We start from the raw sequence: 17652 nt of genomic DNA on the forward strand, positions 1-17652 counted from the left end.
CAGGAAACAATACCCCCCCCCCCCCCCCCCCCCCAACCCCCACCCCCACCCCGCTTTCCTCATCCAGGTTTCCAGATTTATCCTACGGTATGTCTAAACCTTAACCTTTTTTTTTTTTTTTTTTTTTTTTAATCTAGTCTCAGCAAAATATGATGAGAAGACGTGGATATTTGGTAGTCAAAACAAAAAGCAATAGTCTTTTTGAGCATTCCATCAGAAAGAAAAACCCATCCTTCCCATCACAGCTTCATTCATAACAACAACATTTCAGCCTTGTTGCACCGTTGAAAACATGCATTTAATCCCGTCGGTCTTAAAGGGATTTGGGCAGTTTCACTTGGTTGTTTCTGGGAGGCGTTAAGCAGTCTCATTAGAGATCACAGGAACAAGCAGGGAAATCCATCTGCAGCTCTTCTTTAACAGTCTTGGGTGCTAAGACTAATCAAAGCATTCCAGGCCCACAGAGCTATAAATAGGACAAAAAGAGGGTGTGTGTTCACGCTTTGGAATATTTCTGTGAGGATCCTGTCATTGCTAAAATCCAGTGTTTACACAAAGCCATAACAGTGTGTAGTAAACAGTTCGTCTGCACTAGCTTGTTCGTTATTTGGTCTGGTTCCAAATCATCCATCAAAGTCTTTCTGTTATTTCAAAACAGTTCGCTGCGTCTAAGCAGACTGGTCCAATGTGGCATTTAATAAAAGGAGCGTTATGTGGACGGGAGTTAATGCAAGTGAATGTAGTTGGTCTTGAAGCAGTTGAACGTAAAACAGAAGCTGAGGTGACCTCAGGCCCAAACTGTGCAGTGGGAGTTCGGGAAAGTGGCGAAGGCCCAGTGGCTGTGGTTTGCCTTGGACCAAAGGCTGGATATAGATCCCACACGGTTCTATGCCATCATCTGCATCAGGCTCTCCAGTCATGTTAAGTCTGTGGTACATTCTGTAGCATACTCACTGCATAGGTTCATCTTGAGCAGTGCATAACATGGTTCCGAGCTGGAAACAAATTCCTGTCTTGAAGTGCCAAAGATAAAATGAACAGACCCTGTGATAATTAGTGTGGATATGTTATGCAACCACTGTAAGCTATGTCCTTTGAAAGCCTTGGAGTCCAATGTTGTTAGGCCCCAAAATGTTAAGTACATTTCAAAATTTACTTTGAGTCTAATTGGATTTGGATTTGAAGGTGGTCTGGGGGGCGGGGGACTCCTTAGCTGGTTACACCATGAATGTTGAGGTCAGTAGGCAGCTCTGTTGACTCTGGAGTAGAATTTCAGCTTTCATGGGACTTATTAAGTTAAATGCTTTCTTTTAATGGTATAAGTTTGGGCTATGGAAAAAGAAAAGGTTGGATTACACAGTTTTTATTTGAACATCGAAGTACTGATGTTTTATCACTGGGAATCTGGTCCAACAAGAACCATCTCTTTATGTCAGCACTTTCATAGATAATTAACAAAGCTCGGTTTGAGAACTCAAAACCAAGCCGGACATTCAATTTTGAGAAATACGAATGAATGTTTTTTTTTTTTTAGCAATTTTTAGATATTGTTTTGTGTTACATCTCAGAATAGAATGCGACCATGAGTGTTGCAGAGTGAATACACAGCAGCATCTCCAGGAATCAGCGACTCCCTCCTCTGGTGAGAGACTGGTAAACGTCCAACTTCCTCAATGTATGTCCTGTGTAACTTACACCTCATCAGAGTCTCAAGTGGACCACAACAAGACCTACCTGTGATTGTTTTAGCATACACACTGAGGGTTATAATAGCTTTGTCCTGTCGATGATGATATGAGCTGGCTTTGTTGCCTCTGGACCAGGACGACTTACCATTGACGAACCCGTGAATTTAGATTTTTACAAACCAGTTCCACAGGAAAATGTCAAGGAATCCATCTGCGCATTGGATCTCAACAGAGTGGCTCATGCAAGCAAGACAACCGTAAATGCACAAGTGGTCTTACTAAAGAATGGTTAGAGGGTCAGAGACCTTGCTGTAATCCTTTAAAGATTCTGTGGAAGGAGGTGAAGGGGGCAGTTCATTCAAGAAAAGCCACAAATATTTCAGAGTTTAAGTTCTTCTGTAAGGAGGAGCAAGTTATAATCAAGTTTCTGTCCAGGACAAATAGGCAGTTACCTGAAACATTGCAAATTATTGCTGCAAAAGTGGATTAGAGCAATATATGTATGAATAAGTGTCATTTTCTGTCTTATTAGAGTTATTTTTTCTGGTTTTAGGACTTCTGAGTTTTAGAAAATCAATGAGCCCTTTGAAATAAAAAAACAACTGCACATTTGCAGCCTGCTTTAATACAGAGAGAGGAGGAAAACCTGAAGATAGTGGGACAGAATAACACGTTCTTTTCCTGATATTTGCCGACTTATCAATTGTCACACTGACAGAAAAAAAAAAAGGCACGAGAAAAGAAAACATGGTTTATTAATCATCACCACAACAATGACATCAACATTAAATTCTCCCTTTTTGTTCTACTCAGTGCAATCAACACCATTAAATAAAACATGTTAATAAATAAAAAAAGTTTATTTACAAGCAACTGAATTTTTTGGAGCATCATTTATATTTTGCAATTGAACATAAAAATATAATAATCTGTTTCTGTGCAAACACTGAATTCAGTGGGGGATTTAATGACCGGTTAATAATTGAGAGAGGATTTTTATGGCACCCTGGAAACTTTGACGCACTGAGATTTATCGACTCGCGTGAGAAAAGTTTTTCTTACCATTAAAATAACTTTGGAATAAGTGAAAATGGGATCATGTCGCATGGTTAGTTGCAAATTATTTACAGTACCATCATCACACCACTATCGAAATGAAAAATGAGGAGTGAGTACATATTGGTATCGTACCCTTTTCATCCTGAATGTGCAGCTGTAAGATGTCAAGACAATATTGGCGCCGACTGATCAACAGATTTGTTCCCTGTCTTCGTTCGTTGGAGGTTAGTAGCACTGAGAAGTCAGGAGGCCTTGAATTAGACAACATAAAAAGAGGGCAGCTTGACGCCGGTCACTGGGGTATTTTCAGTTATGGCTTTAGGTCACTGTTACAGTGAGTCATCATGCAATGCTGAAGCACGGCTGGAGATGGCCTGACCTTGCTGGCCACATGAGAGGCGGCACATTCCTCGGCGGACATGCAGCCTGACAGGAGCCCCAGCGGAAGGTTCAGCTGCAAATAACCAACGCTCCTTTGTGGCTGTTATGACCGCGCTCCACAAACACTAACAACTCAGGGTCCATACAAAGAAACACAGACAGATTTCACATCATACACGATGGGTCATGCTAAAATAAACGACCACACCACCTCCGCCGTGTCAGGCTGTACCATTGGGGTGACGCATAAACAAATACACAAAGATGCAGACGTGTGTTTTATGCAAAGTCTAGCCAGTAAACCTTTTTTTTTTCTTTTTAAACAGTTTAAAAAGAGTGTGAATCAAGTCCTAAGTGAGAGTGCTAGGTCTATTTTAGCATCTGACAATAAAAACGACTTTACTATTTCAGTATAACTGGACATCAGAGAAAATTAGCTTTCAGCCCAAATGACATGTGTGCAGAACCAAGTGAGGGACATCCAACTTTCAGTTACATTTCATGATGGGATTTCTAAAAAAGGAAAACTGACAAAAAGGACTTTGTAGGTTGTCAAAATAACTTAAACCTCAATTCATGCAAATGCTGTCAAAAAAGAAAAGCATCAGTTGGTCTTGGCATTAAATACTTGCAGCAAGTAATACTGCTTTTTAACTGAACTCTAACCTGCTATAAACAACCTGTCATTCACATTTCCAAGGAGAAGTTTTCAGAACAAATGAAAGGAGGATGAATCCAAGAGAGGTTTCAGTGTAGGCACAGCTCTGCCAGATGAAGACAGGGATGACATTGTAGTGTTTTCCCACAGTAAATGAGGCTGAAGGTTTCCCTTCGATCTTTAAGAGGTCAGTTTCGAGTAGTTGGGCGGGGAAAAGCGTCGGCGCAGGTACTTGAGGATGTAAAGAGGCAGACAGCTCACCAGAGTGATGACCGTCACCTTCCATAGGAATGATACCGTAGTGATGAAGTATACGTCTGGTAAAAATGCAAAGTCAAAGGTCAGAAGGATGTTTGTTGGAAAACAGATGTGCAGCTATAAGCATCATTGTAACAGTTTATACAGAGGTTATGATGGTCACTTTTATTGTGGCTGTAGTTGAACTCCTTTGTTTTTGATTCTGGCATCGCAATCCAAGCTGGGGCTGTGACTACTGTCCGTGCTCGTTTCTCTTGCCAGCCAACTTCTGCAGAGGCCTTTTCTATGAAATGAGCTAATTGCATTTGGAGATTAATGCTAGTAATAATATATTAGGGGAACTGAATTGAAAAACATGTCTATCAATTTTTACCTGATGCTGAAGAGAAGTTGGGATTCTAACATTTACCACAGCACCAGTCAGGAGCTAAGGGTGTGTGCCACGGCCTGTGCTGCAGCTCTAACTGCTGAGATGGCTGTGGCCAAAATACAATAAGTAATTTTCCACGGTTTTAAGAGCCCTGCTTTGCACCTGTCCCACTCAACTCATGCATTCTCTGCTACAGACTGTCCATGTTACATGTGTCTAAGTAATACAAAACAAGTTGGAACCTAATGCATGAGACAGAAAAAAACGAACCTCTAACCTTCCAATAAAACATTTCATGAAAAATGTCCAGTGTAGTGTCTAAAATGCACATGCAGCAGAAGGACAGAGTTTAAAATCTATTCTCATCTGACTTCACGAGGGAGGAAAAGTGTCCAAAAAGGGTTCACTTGACCACATGCCAGTCATGATTCTCAGTGGTCAAGATTGTAGGCTTAAAATGGAGCTCCACACCCCACATAAAGCTGAAAATAAAGCTTTGGAAAGCTCCTGGTTAGAGTATTGTATATGTCACAAGTCTTAATGTGGCTCAACTAAAACTGGCTCATTTTTTGCCAGCTCATGTAAATACATTCCCAATAGCCCGGTGACTAGCAAGCTGCAACACCAACAATGCTCCACTCTGCTGCTATTGAACATCTTTATGCTTCACAATTCTATGAGCTGCACATCAGTTGAATTTAAAACAAGGCAGAACACTATTTTAATACTCCTTCTCTGTGGTAAACACATGAGCCTTGGCTGTCCACAGGAAACCAACAGCACAGTTGGCATTTCCTCTTCTATACTACAGAATGCCTGAGCATCGTCCACAGCAGGACAGTTTGTCAGTGCAATCACCTTTAGACTTCCTAATATCTAGCATGCCGCAGATTATTGCACACCAGAGGCCTTATGTTAACGACCAAGTCTCCCTTACTGCCTAATGCTGACGTATTATTTCAAGGTTGAATACAGCACAATAACTATAAATCAGAGTAGAGAGAAACCAGTGCAGTCTGCATTTGTATTCTCGTCTCTACGAGATGACCGTCTGTGACATATGACTATATATTAGATACGTGTCTTCTGGGTCCACTCACCTATGAACTCGTGCAAGAAGACGAGTGAGGCGACATAACAAGCCAAGCTCAGGAGTTCGCCGACGATCATGAGCCAGTGCCACGTTTGAACAGTCAAGGCCACCATCAGCAGTTCAGTCAGGATGAGAGAAGTGAAGGAGATGGCCACGATATGGACAAACTCGGATTCAAAGAGCAGCAACGCGCCATACATGATAATGCTCCCTGTGAAGGAACAAATACACACAAAACACAACTTGAAAAATAACTTCTCACAATTGTCTCTCTTACTACATAAACAGAGATAAAAAGTAAGAATTCGGATGAGCGTGCAATAATCTCTTCTGTGACCAAATACTCTTCTCATAACAATGTGTATAATGTGCACAGGGATCAACTGGGTTCAATCACGATTTTCTTGTTTCTGCTTTTGTCCTCTACATACTGATATTTCCCTGGATTCCTTGAATCTTTGGAGAATATTATCTACTGTGGCTCTGGAAAGGCCTAAATTCTTCACAATCTTGGATAGAAAAATATTCTTTTTGAACTGCTCCTCTTATACCCAATCATGATCATGAACCTGCACATTTTGGAATTAACCAGAGCAGTGTTACATGAATATTTTAAAAACACTTTTCTTTAGTTTCTACTTGCAAGTCCCACCTTTTCTGTAAATGGGGTTTCTATTTTATTTCTGTAGATTTGAAAGAAGCAGTACACAGAAGGAAAAAGTGAGAAAAGTAAGTGACCAACTTATGCAGCAATGATTTAGAAATACACGTTAAGTATCATCCATAGAAGCAAAGGTTCATGTTTTAACAGGAAGGTTTCAGGGTGTAGCCTAGGAAGCCCCTGCAGATGTCTTTTTTGTTGCAAACGGCCCATGTCAGAAATTTACTTTAGGTTTCTGACAAACAATGCCCTCAGATATAAATACACTCTAGTAAAACTAAAGAAAGGGTGTGGGCTGTTAAAGAATAACGTATCATGTATCTCTGTCTGTCGGTACAAATTACAAATTGGATCAAAATGTCAGGCCTTCTATATCTGCGTGGGACTAGTAAACATTTGGTCTGTAATATTGTTTGAATGCTCCAAAATAACTTGTGTGTGGAAAGTGATGACTATGACTGGGCTGTTTGCTGACCTTGCAATACATGTCTGTGTGTAAAGTGTTTTATCTCTCTGTCCAACAACTGCAGAGACCGACTCTCAGGAATTCATCTGAACTCTTGTTTACCTTGATAGATACTTATTAAGACCCATATTAGGAATGTCTTGAAAGACAGTGGTCGACCCTGTGGAGAGAAAGCAGACATTATATTTACCATGTTTATTTGGTTCCTTACACTTGGATGTACTGTGACCTTTATGAGAAGAACCTTAATTAAATACCTTCAACAGATCTTTGTATAACTCTGGGTATAACATGGCGACCTCTGACTTTACATCTTTGTCCAACACCAGGGAGAAGACTGGGAACATGGTGTAGATAGTGGAATAGCTGAAACAGACAAGATCAAGTGTTCTCAGTGTGGAGAACATGCTCCAGAGAAAATGGCACATGGACAAGAAGTTTAACACATTTTATTGTTGGATTCAGCAGAGAAATGCATCAGCCCCACTAGTCAATACTTTCATATTTTCCCCCTTCTCGCATTTCAACAGGGCTTTAACAAAGAGGAAATGCCATGGAAACGAGACAGCCAAATACTCGCTTGATAAGTCATCACCATTCAGACTTTGTATCTTACCCAATAATCAAGAAGCCTTGGTAAAGAGGGACTGAGGCAAAGTAGAAAACCGAAGAGAAAACCGCCTGGGGACAGAGAAATAGAAGAAGTGAGAGTCAGAGAAAGGTATATTTACATTTTTTATTAATTCTCAAATGGCAATACAGGGAGTAATTCTCAAAGTCACTAGGAGGTAAATGAAAGATACAGGTTTTACGTGTCATGGTTACACATAAATCAAAAAGGTAACCACTCGTTGACTAATCAATTAGAGACATGTCCCAACACAAATACCACAATAATCCTCACTCTACCGCAGGGCTACTGCCTGACAAAACCAAACTCCAATGACTAACTCTAGCATGTGTCTTTAACATATGAATGATGTCTATATTGAGCTGTCAACTAGTCAACCTACTACACAGACAGCCCCGTAACAGACAAGTCACAGCTGTGGCTGTGGTTCGTGTTGATGTGAGACATGTGGAGGAGGGCCTCCCTAAAACCCCAAAAGACCATGATGCACTGAGTCATAGGCTCTTCCTCCACGGTGGGGGCTGAGCTTAGACGGGGACATGAGAATTGGACCGGGCACGGCATCGGGGGGAGCGTGGCTGGAGAAGCTCAGAAGGGCACACCAGGCCCACTCTTCTGAATCATCGTGCACCCCGCCCTTCCATGACCTCCCCTGAAACTTCTTCCTGCCTTGCCCCCAATCATTTCCCTCTCACATTTGGTTCCAAGGTGTTGTGGACAAACTCGACCTATCTGTTTGTGCCAAAACTTTAAAAATAGCATACATTCTTTTCAGCTTCTCAACAGCGTTGGCTCCAACTATAAATGTAGAAAACTAAATTGGTAGAATACAGACAGAAGAAAAAGGTCTGGGGTACGTTAATTCAGGGTTATTTCACAAAACGTTTTTCACTGCATTTATCAAAAACTTCAGTAAAGTCTCTTAAATTGACTATTGTCTAATTCTATCTATATAGTATAGTAATTTTAGCTTTATAGAATAATTTTATTATTAAATGCAACAATGATGCCATTCTGCATATAATATCATGTAATTATTTTGTGTGTACCTATGTAGAACAGTGGCGGATGAAGTACTAAAAACTGTGCTTAAGTAAAAGTTCAAGTATGTGCTGAACTTTCTATTTAAGTAAAAGTAAGTAAGTGTACATTCTTTGATGATTTGTGTTTTACCTAAAATATATTTAGTTATATTTTATTTAAAATATTAAAAGTAAAGTGAATATTTATTTCTCTGTCCTTTTGTGCTGCTTCGTGTTTAGCGGGGCATTATTTAAATAAGGGTAATAGACATCAATGAACAGTTAGAGATTTGATGTTTTGTTCAGTTGTATTTCTAAAGTACTATCCAGTGAGAAGAAAGGTACAGTGGGCAACGTCAAATTCAAGTTCACAAAGCCAAAGAGTAAAATGAAGGCACCCCAGCTCACTTTGAGCACTGCTAAAATGTCAAATAGGTCTTTTAAATAAGACAATAAAAGAGAAAATGGAAAAAGTGGTTTATTATGAAATGTGTAAGGTGACTGTAATGTGTAAGATATTTGCTCTTTGATCTAGTGGAGTAAAAGCCAAAGAACCACAATTAAATATACTTAACTAAAGTAGAGATATGTGAAAAATTAACTTAAGTACAGTAACAAAGTACTTGTACTTTCCACCACTGATGTAGAACTGCAAAGATTTAAATAAAGACTACAAAATTCTGTGGTCAGAGCTTTGCAAGAAAATCTGTGTTATGAAAGCTGAGTCAAGACAATTGCAAATTGCTAGTGTCTCATGTTGTATACTTTCAACATGACTGATGGACATAAACTTAAATAGCACAATGTTTTAGCTGTACTCTACCTGCATGGTGCTGATGCACAGGCTTCTGTGGATGACAAACTGGCTGAGAGCTGCAGACCTCTTGTAGCTGTTGCGACCATGGACCATGAGGAGACGGCCTAAATGTTTAAACTGAGTCACTGAGAAGTCGGCAGCCAGAGAGGCTTGCTTTCCTTCCTGTCAAACACAAAGCACACAGGGCAGTGAGGACATGCTGCAAGAAGTCTTTGCTGACCTAAAAAAGGAGAAACAATAAGGTTTTTTGAGTCCTTAATGATGATAAAATGCTAAATTAAAGTTTGGTTATTACAAAACCAGCATAAGTGACAAGGCAACAAAAATGCCACGTCATTGAAAGTCCCCTTGATAGGCCAACAAGCTTCAGCTATATATCAACCTAATATTATTTGCCAATAAACTAATTAAAATGCTCATCTTCTTTTGCTTCATTTCATAAAAAAAAGTCTGAAATGCATCTTGTTTGGGGGTTTCTGGGGTGTTGGTTGGCCTGAGGTAGGGACTTCCTGGAACTATGAGGTTACAAGGTTACTAGCATAGACGTCAGAAGACACTGCCCCTGGCCAAAAAAAACAGATTGACACACAAAAAGGGTGAAACCACAAATTGTTTTTGTTTTTAGATCAAAAACATGATGTGAAATAGCACATTCATTTTCTGAGCTAGTACATTGTTTTTGCATTTAGTCAAAGCCAGACAAGCGGTTTCCCCCCCATGTTCAATTTTTATGAACTAAGTTAGACTGATTTACAACCCAGTTTAGAAAAACGGTGAATAAAAATGCAACAGTTTCCCAAACATTTAAACCCCATATTGAAATTGAAAATGGTACAAACACAACATATGAAGTGTTGAAACTGTACCTTTAGCACCTGGACTCTTTTACTGTTGAGTCATGCTATGGTAATATGTGCATGTGGTTGGCAGCATTCAGTATCCTCTAAAAGCCATAGATAGTATCATTCAGCATTACTGGAGTTACCCATACTATGTACTGCACCTCTACACTAACTCAGATGCTGACTTTTGAACTGTTCACTGACGAGACAAATGGTCCAGTATCTCCCCTAGAAACGTTTTCGGGCAAGGTGGCATGAGGGTGATAGAGATTTTGTATGCACACAAAACATTCTGGTTATTTCTTTCTCGTACGGCACTTTTGGTTCGAAAATTCTATGTAAAGGTCCAGAAAAACAAGGTGTGTATTAATAAGATGTATTTATTACTCCAGTATGTCTCACTGGGGGCCACAAATAAACCCCACTGGGATGTTCCTATTCTAACCGACTGTTTTTGCTGATGGCATATACGACAGAATATACAGAATACAGAATAATATAATTTCAATTAGCTTATGCATTGACTTAACAGCACAAAATCATATTGCCAGACCAAATGTCACTGCTCTGCAACATTGCATGCATCCAGTTTGGGCCACACACACATACATACACACACACCTGCAGGGCAAAGAACCATAAGGACCTGACTGAAGAAATGTGCACTTCAATTGTATTCATGCAAAATCCTTCCTGCAGGGTTGAATGGAGGTGTGATGTTGTTTTATTGTGTTTTACAACAGAATACATGTGTGTGAATGAGAGGGACCCAGGTGGAACGGTGAGGTTACGGGGAGCAGAGGTGAAGAAGGTGCAGGACTTTAAGTACTTAGGGTCAACGGTTCAGAGCAACGGAGAGTGTGGAAAAGAGGTAAAGAGGTGAGTGCAGGCAGGTTGGAACCGGTGGAGAAAAGTGTCAGGTGTGTTGTGTGATAAAAGAGTATCAGCGAGAATGAAAGGAAAGGTGTTCAAGACGGTAGTGAGACCAGCAATGTTGTTCGGCTAAGAGACAGTGGGACTGAAGAAAAGACAGGAGGCAGAGCTGGAGGTAGCAGAGCTTAAGATGTTGAGGTTCTCTTTGGGAGGGACGAGGTTGGACAGGATCAGGAATGAGGACATCAGAGGGACAGATCATGTTAGATGTTTTGGAGATAAAGTCAGAGAGGCCAGATTGAGGTGGTTTGGACATGTTCAGAGGAGAAACTGTGAATATATCGGTAGAAGGATGCTGAGGTTGGAGCTGCCAGGCAGGAGGTCTAGAGGAAGAACAAAGAGGAGATTTATGGATGTAGTGAGAGAGGACATGAAGTTAGTTGGTGTGAGTGAAGAGGATGCAGAGGACAGGGTTAGATGGAGGCACATGATTCGCTGTGGTGACTTCTGAAAGTGAACAGCCCAAAGGAAAAGAAGAAGAACATAACAGCTGATTTAACAATAAGAAAACAATTTTTATTTTTTCTCTGATTTGCGGATTTGGTCTCACTAATACTGCTCCCTCTCCTTTTCCTGGCCTTGTTCATTCACAATCAGTCACTCTACCGCTGCTCTTGACCTCACCGAGCTGGAGAGGAGCGCGACAATTATATGGTGCGTTTAAGGACAGCAACTTTTAAAGCAAACTTAGCATATTTTTTCTCAGTTTCGACATTTCAGGATTTGCAAATCATTGCTTTGTGTATGTTTGGGAGTACTATTTAAGAGTACTACAATTCAACAAATAACCAGATGTCTACAAAAACTGCAGATTCATTTACTGCAAATGGTCGTTGTTGAAGTACAAGATTCTTATTTAAACATTAAGGCATCCTGCCAATTTTGTTTTCTCTACTCAGACAATAGATCCAAGAACAGAGGAATCATCTGTCGGGACATTCCTCTGCATATTTCTGAAAATGAAAGAAAGGTCACAGGAACACGGAGCAAAATGTGTGAGAGCGGCCCGTCTATGATAGCAAGGTGATGGAGAGAGTCTTACTTTTCCCTCCACTCCTACGCCACAGTCCGCTTCCTGGATCATGCTCACATCATTTCCTCCATCCCCTAAGAGAATAGCAAAGGCCATGGAAGTGTTAAGATTTACATTAGGCAGTGACTAACCAATACAAACAGTGAAAGTAAATGTTTTTATTAAAAGTCAAATAATAGAGCATGGGAAGCCTAACATTCTCCAGATAAACTGTGACATAAAGGAAATGAGTTCCAAAACTGCATTTCATTAAAAACACCGCATTATTTAACAAGCAATAACAGTAACAACAATAGTTGACAATTTAATTAGTATTTTATTAGTGCTCAACCTGGGAGTGTTAGTGAAATAGAGTATATATGGGCTAAAACAGTTAAATGTACTTTAAAGAGGATGTGGAGAAGTTGTTTACCGTTATAAAAGCCACAGGAATAGAAAATCTGGTTAAAAGCTATGTGACAGTTTACATTTTCAACTCACCTACGGCGCAGGTGAGCTTGCCTGTACGCTCTTGCAGCAGCCGGACTATCTGAGCTTTCTGAGTTGGGGTACATCGGCAGCAAACCACAGCGGGACACTGACATGCAAGCTCCATGAACTCATACTCATAGTATTTCAGACAAACCTGCAAGAAACCCACTAGAATGAACAGACAAGCAACTTAGGCCACTGCATATAACTGCTATCAGCTGTGGATCTTCAACAGCTCAACTTAAATTAGAGTTTAACTTTTCCTGCGGTTTAGAAAGTGAGTCTAACCACAGATACCACTTCCAGAGATGCTTCAGTGGCTGCGTTATTATTGTGCATCACACAGAAAACATGTCAGAGTTTCATAAGGAGAGATAAGTCAGTGGAAGAAGGGTTCAACACACAGACGCATTCAGAGTTTACCTCGAGCGAGTCACCTGATATCACCAGCGCACAGTCGTGTTTTCTCCTAAAAGCGTTGAGCTCCAGGTGGGCTTCCCCCCGTGTAGTCACCTATAACAATGATAACCACATTCATTAATGCACATGTATGTGAGCACACACAAGTCATTTTTATCAAGGATGACAATCTGTCAGGCTTTTCATAGTGAGTGTCATCAGGCAGAAATCTCCAGCTGCAGTAATCAGAAGTGTTAGAGCAATCAGAAAACTGCAAGACGTCCAAATAACTAAACCTTGAACTCAACTCCATTAATTTAGAAGACTAGATGCTATTGGGTCTTAAGTGCTTTGAAAACAAAAATGATCTAAATTGTGTACTGTCCATAAAGGCATCGCACCAGATCTGCTGCAGTAACAGGTACCTTCTGTAAAGACACAATGTAAAACCCTACACAAGGGCGAATGGTAGGTCTGTATGACAGGAACCGAGGAAATATCAGATTTCTGGGATATTGTAACAAATTTGCAGGTGTCAAGGAGCCGGTATTAATATGAGAGTGGCTCACAGAACTTGCGAGACACTGGTATTATTATTATTTTTTTAATTCTTATTATATTCAGAGCTGCCGTGATTACTCAAGCAGTGCTTTCATCATTTGATGGATAATAAATTGTAATTGGTCATTTTATTTATTTTTCAAGGAAAGATTACAGAAATTTGCTACATGATACAATTTGATAACGGTTAGCTGAATATCTTTGTATTTTACTAGTTGCAGACAGAAACCGGAGATACTATATATTTATACAAATATTGTATTAAATTCTAACAACTAATTTGCATCGTTTTAAGAACAAATGGTCTATAAAATGGCACATCTGTAGATTACAAAAATGACTGAGTTAAAGCTATAATTATACGGTTCTAGCATTGTTGTAAGGAATCAACTGAACTACTACATATTTAATTATGTCATTCTAGTAAATCCCTCTAAAATGTTACTTTACACTAGCTTTTTAGCTTATGAGTGCAAATAAATGCTTAGTAATATGATATAATAATTTTGTTTGTTCTAATATTGTTTACATATGTATAACACACTAGGATATTAGCTGTAACAATATAAAATAGGTCCTTCAAAAAAGGAATTTATAACTGTTGAATAATATGTCCTTAGATCTGCTGACACTGTGTTCTATATGTATTGTAATATGAATGTTTATGTGGTGCCTTACATTAAAATTAAAGTGGTAACAAAACCTTAATTGAATTAGGTATCCGGAAGGTGGATCATCAGATGTTACAAAAAAATGTGTCAGGTTTAAATATAAACTTAGAAATGTTCCAAATATGCAGCACTGACTAGGCATTGTGTTAATCTGTCAATGAATGTTATGCTCTGGTATGAATATCCTTCAAGCGCTGACTATTCATACGTCAATCCATGTAGGGCCACTGGTGGCCACCAGGAAACTAATCCAGATGTTCTTGTGGCAGGCTGCCCCCAACCCCCACCTTCCACTATAAAGGAGGTTTTCAAGCTGTGCCAACCATTGTTACTCTCTTCCAGTAACCGCAGTTGTACGCAAGTTTTAACCTTCCTATATGGCAGGCTGCTCTGGCACAGCTCCAGAGGGGAAGGCAAAAGGGGGGCTATCAAAGCAGTGTGAGAGCCCCAGATCTGCAAAAAAGAAAATTAGGAAGTGAAGCACTCTCTGCGTTCCCTCTGGGACTGGTTGTGCTGGTTTCTTCTCTCTGTTTGAGTGAAGGCCTGTTTGTTCTCTTTGACAGTGCTACGGATGCTTTTGCTAGTGGGAGGTGATGTATTCAGCTGTGGATGCTGGTTTGGCTGCATGTATAGTTGTGTGAGGCTGCATTACCACTAGCTAACGTGTGTTGGTCACACGCAGGATCAATGGCATTGGGTCAGCAGCATCAGGAGGCCGTCAGTGCTCAACTAAACCACATTAAACCATTTAGTAGTAAAAGCCATTATTCTCCACGTCATACACACATGGAACAAACAGCAGTCTACACTTACTGCTCTGAAGATATGGATGTCCTGGCTGCGGGTGATCAAGTGGGCATTCTTAGCAGTGCATGTGGCCGTTTCAAGTTTGTCTCCCGTCAGCATCCAAACCTACAGAGAAACCAGAGAATTACTTGCAGTGAAGAGAATTCATGCATGTATAAAATGCATTGATGTTTGAAAAGGAATTGCACACGTGAAAATAAATTGGGGAAATCTATATTTCGATAATTTTTAAGTTAATTCATTATCTGGCAACACAATTCCACAAATTAAAGAATGGAACCTCTGAGTAAATCCAGTAAGCCGTTTCTCGAAACTTCCAACCATTGACTTTTTAAAGACACTAGATATTTCATACCTATGCTGTGATAAATGCAGCTTTAAACATTTTCATTCACCTCCACTGTATTAGGGTGGAGAAATAAATCTCAGATCGGCCCAGATTTTATTGCCAGGGTTGTTCAGTTTCTGGCTTCAAGCACAAAATGAAATTCGGCTTCACACAGAAATGTGATCCAATATTTTGTACTAACCATCAGAAGTGTGCCAAAGAGCAACCGCTTTAAAATGTTTCATAATGCAAATGAACCTCATTCTTATTTTTTTATGTAAAGGTTGCTGAATGAGGATTGCTCATGTAAGCAGATCATGTTCTCATCATCTACTTGTCTTGTTTCTGTTTTATTCTGCAACTTAGTTTGTTGCCACACTAAAGTATGAGGCCATCTCTCTCTCCAGACCTTAATGCCTGCATTGCGAAGGATCTCCAGGGTGGGCCTGACGTCGGCCTGGAGCTGGTCCTCCACCCCAGTCAGACACAGCAGCTCCATTTCCATTTCCAGACTCTCAATCACTGTTGCCACTTTCAGAGAGCGGTCGTGGACACTAAGCTTGGCCTGGACATATCTTGCCTGGGGGGGCAGAGAAAGGTTATGAATATTGTGAGAGTGGGCTTGGGACCAAAAAGAAAAAAGAAAATACATGTCAGAAATGCACAAACAACAACAAAAGTTGCTCTCACACAGCATGCATACATCAGCAGAATTTTACAGCCTACACAGATACTATAACCGTGTGCAATGTGAACACATGCCATTCAACACACTCCCAAACAATAGGATACCGCAGTTTCAGTTTAAATTTAAACACTAAGTTTGTTTCTTCCAAGCTACTATGTTTGAGAAAGTTGGAAATAAAGAACAAACACCGTCAACTGGTTAACGCCCATCTCTATCCCTCCAGCTCCAGTGCACTTTGTGAGTGAGATAAAGCAAAAACAATCTGAGTGTGACTCATACAGGAAAACAAACTCTGCGTGTGACTCAGTTGGTGACTCACTGCTGCCCACCAGCTAGGCTCACACAATTATACACCCCAGTAATGTGCCTGGGGGCTGAGGACTGCATGGGAGACAGCCCTGCCCTGCTTAAACAATGAGTGGGGGCCTGCATGTGTGCGTGGGAGGGTGGGGTCTATAGTCTGAAGCAGGGTCAGAGGTTAGTGTAATCATCCAAGAGCACACTTTGACATTTAGAAATGCTGAAGATGTCAGCATAAATTATCAGCCACTTTTATATTATTTGTCAGCCAACAGATTTGAGTTTGACTTATGCATAAGCAAAGTCTAAGACACTATTCACATTTATGTATTCACATTTATGTAACATAAACCAAACCAAGTGTATGTATAATATTGCTAATAAAATGCACTGCATCTTCTGCTTGGGAAGAATCTGAGACCTAGCAGTGACCTTGGCCTCACATGGCTGAGGGTATGTCTCATGGAAAGCCCCTTACCTCAAAATCTTGATACTGTTCTTCTGTCAAGGACTTTTTGGAGACCACAAGGACCCTCAGACCTTCCCTCGCCATGTTTCCACACTGGAAATCAGAGACAACAACATTTTGATTCAGCAGGTTACAAAGTCTAATAGGGGTGAGTTATTAACAGTAAATGGCCACTTATATAGCACTTTTTTTTTTTTTATCCAATGCGATTTAGAATGTTGATTCTCATTCACACAAACACGCACACACACTGTCACACACACTCACACACCGATGGCAGTGGCTGCCATGCAAGGATGCATGCACCTGACCGACCGGGAGCAACTTGGGGTTGAGTGTTCAGGAATTAAATCACTGTTGCTGTATCATAATTAAAAAAAAAAAAAACAGGGAAATCTACCTCTTCTTCCAGCCAGTCGTTATACTGTACAATTCCCGCCATCACCACGTCTGCACCCTTCATGTAGAAAGTGATCTCTCCTGTTGATTCATCCTAGAAAACCAATATCTCCATGTTATTCAGTAAGGGACATTAATAAATTCTCAAATCTGACATATCATACATCAAAAACAGGAGGGACTTCCAGGTCACACCCACAGGAACCAGGTGCATGTGAACTATTTTAAGATTTGGTGTCGCTTAGAAACGCATCATTTATTTTGGTTCACACAAGGGTTTACAAAAGCTGAAAATATTGTCACAAGGAAGTCAAGTTTTAGAATCCTAAGCTTGCTTAGATATGGCCCGGCCAACTAAAATAAAGTTAGTCATCAAAGTTAGTCAGAGGTTATTTTAAGTTGAGCTGTTTCTCAGATAATAGGTTTTTAATAATAATCTGTTTTTCATATGTTGTCTTGTAAAGGCCAGATTCAAGTCACAATCTGCTTCCTAGCAACCAGTTCTAAAATACAAACTGCATTTCCAGAAATGTTAGGACTTTTTCTAAAAAGGTAAAACTCTAATTTTTCAGTTTACTCAAACATAATTTATCTGACAAAACTACAAATAAAAGCTTTTCAAGGTTTTCATTCACCAAATGACTGTG

The 17652-nt window shown here is 40.1% G+C and overlaps 1 protein-coding gene across 1 annotated transcript in view; it reads right to left on the reverse strand.

Annotated features, from left to right (window-relative positions):
• Window positions 1-2425: 2425 nt before the first annotated feature.
• LOC137139361 (probable phospholipid-transporting ATPase IIA) overlaps window positions 2426-17652 on the reverse strand; it is a 34491-nt gene continuing 19264 nt past the window's right edge. The window contains exons 16-28 of the mRNA XM_067526481.1: window positions 17007-17099; window positions 16616-16699; window positions 15559-15729; window positions 14828-14926; window positions 12807-12896; window positions 12393-12537; window positions 11922-11986; window positions 9111-9266; window positions 7251-7315; window positions 6892-7000; window positions 6737-6794; window positions 5515-5718; window positions 2426-4103 (exon numbers count right to left, since the gene is read on the reverse strand). Coding sequence (XP_067382582.1) covers window positions 3967-4103; window positions 5515-5718; window positions 6737-6794; window positions 6892-7000; window positions 7251-7315; window positions 9111-9266; window positions 11922-11986; window positions 12393-12537; window positions 12807-12896; window positions 14828-14926; window positions 15559-15729; window positions 16616-16699; window positions 17007-17099 — 1476 coding nt within the window. The 3' untranslated portion in view covers window positions 2426-3966. The remainder of the gene's footprint in view (window positions 4104-5514; window positions 5719-6736; window positions 6795-6891; window positions 7001-7250; window positions 7316-9110; window positions 9267-11921; window positions 11987-12392; window positions 12538-12806; window positions 12897-14827; window positions 14927-15558; window positions 15730-16615; window positions 16700-17006; window positions 17100-17652) is intronic.

The sequence above is a fragment of the Channa argus genome, chromosome 13, assembly GCF_033026475.1.
Source record: "Channa argus isolate prfri chromosome 13, Channa argus male v1.0, whole genome shotgun sequence".
NCBI lineage: Eukaryota > Metazoa > Chordata > Actinopteri > Anabantiformes > Channidae > Channa > Channa argus.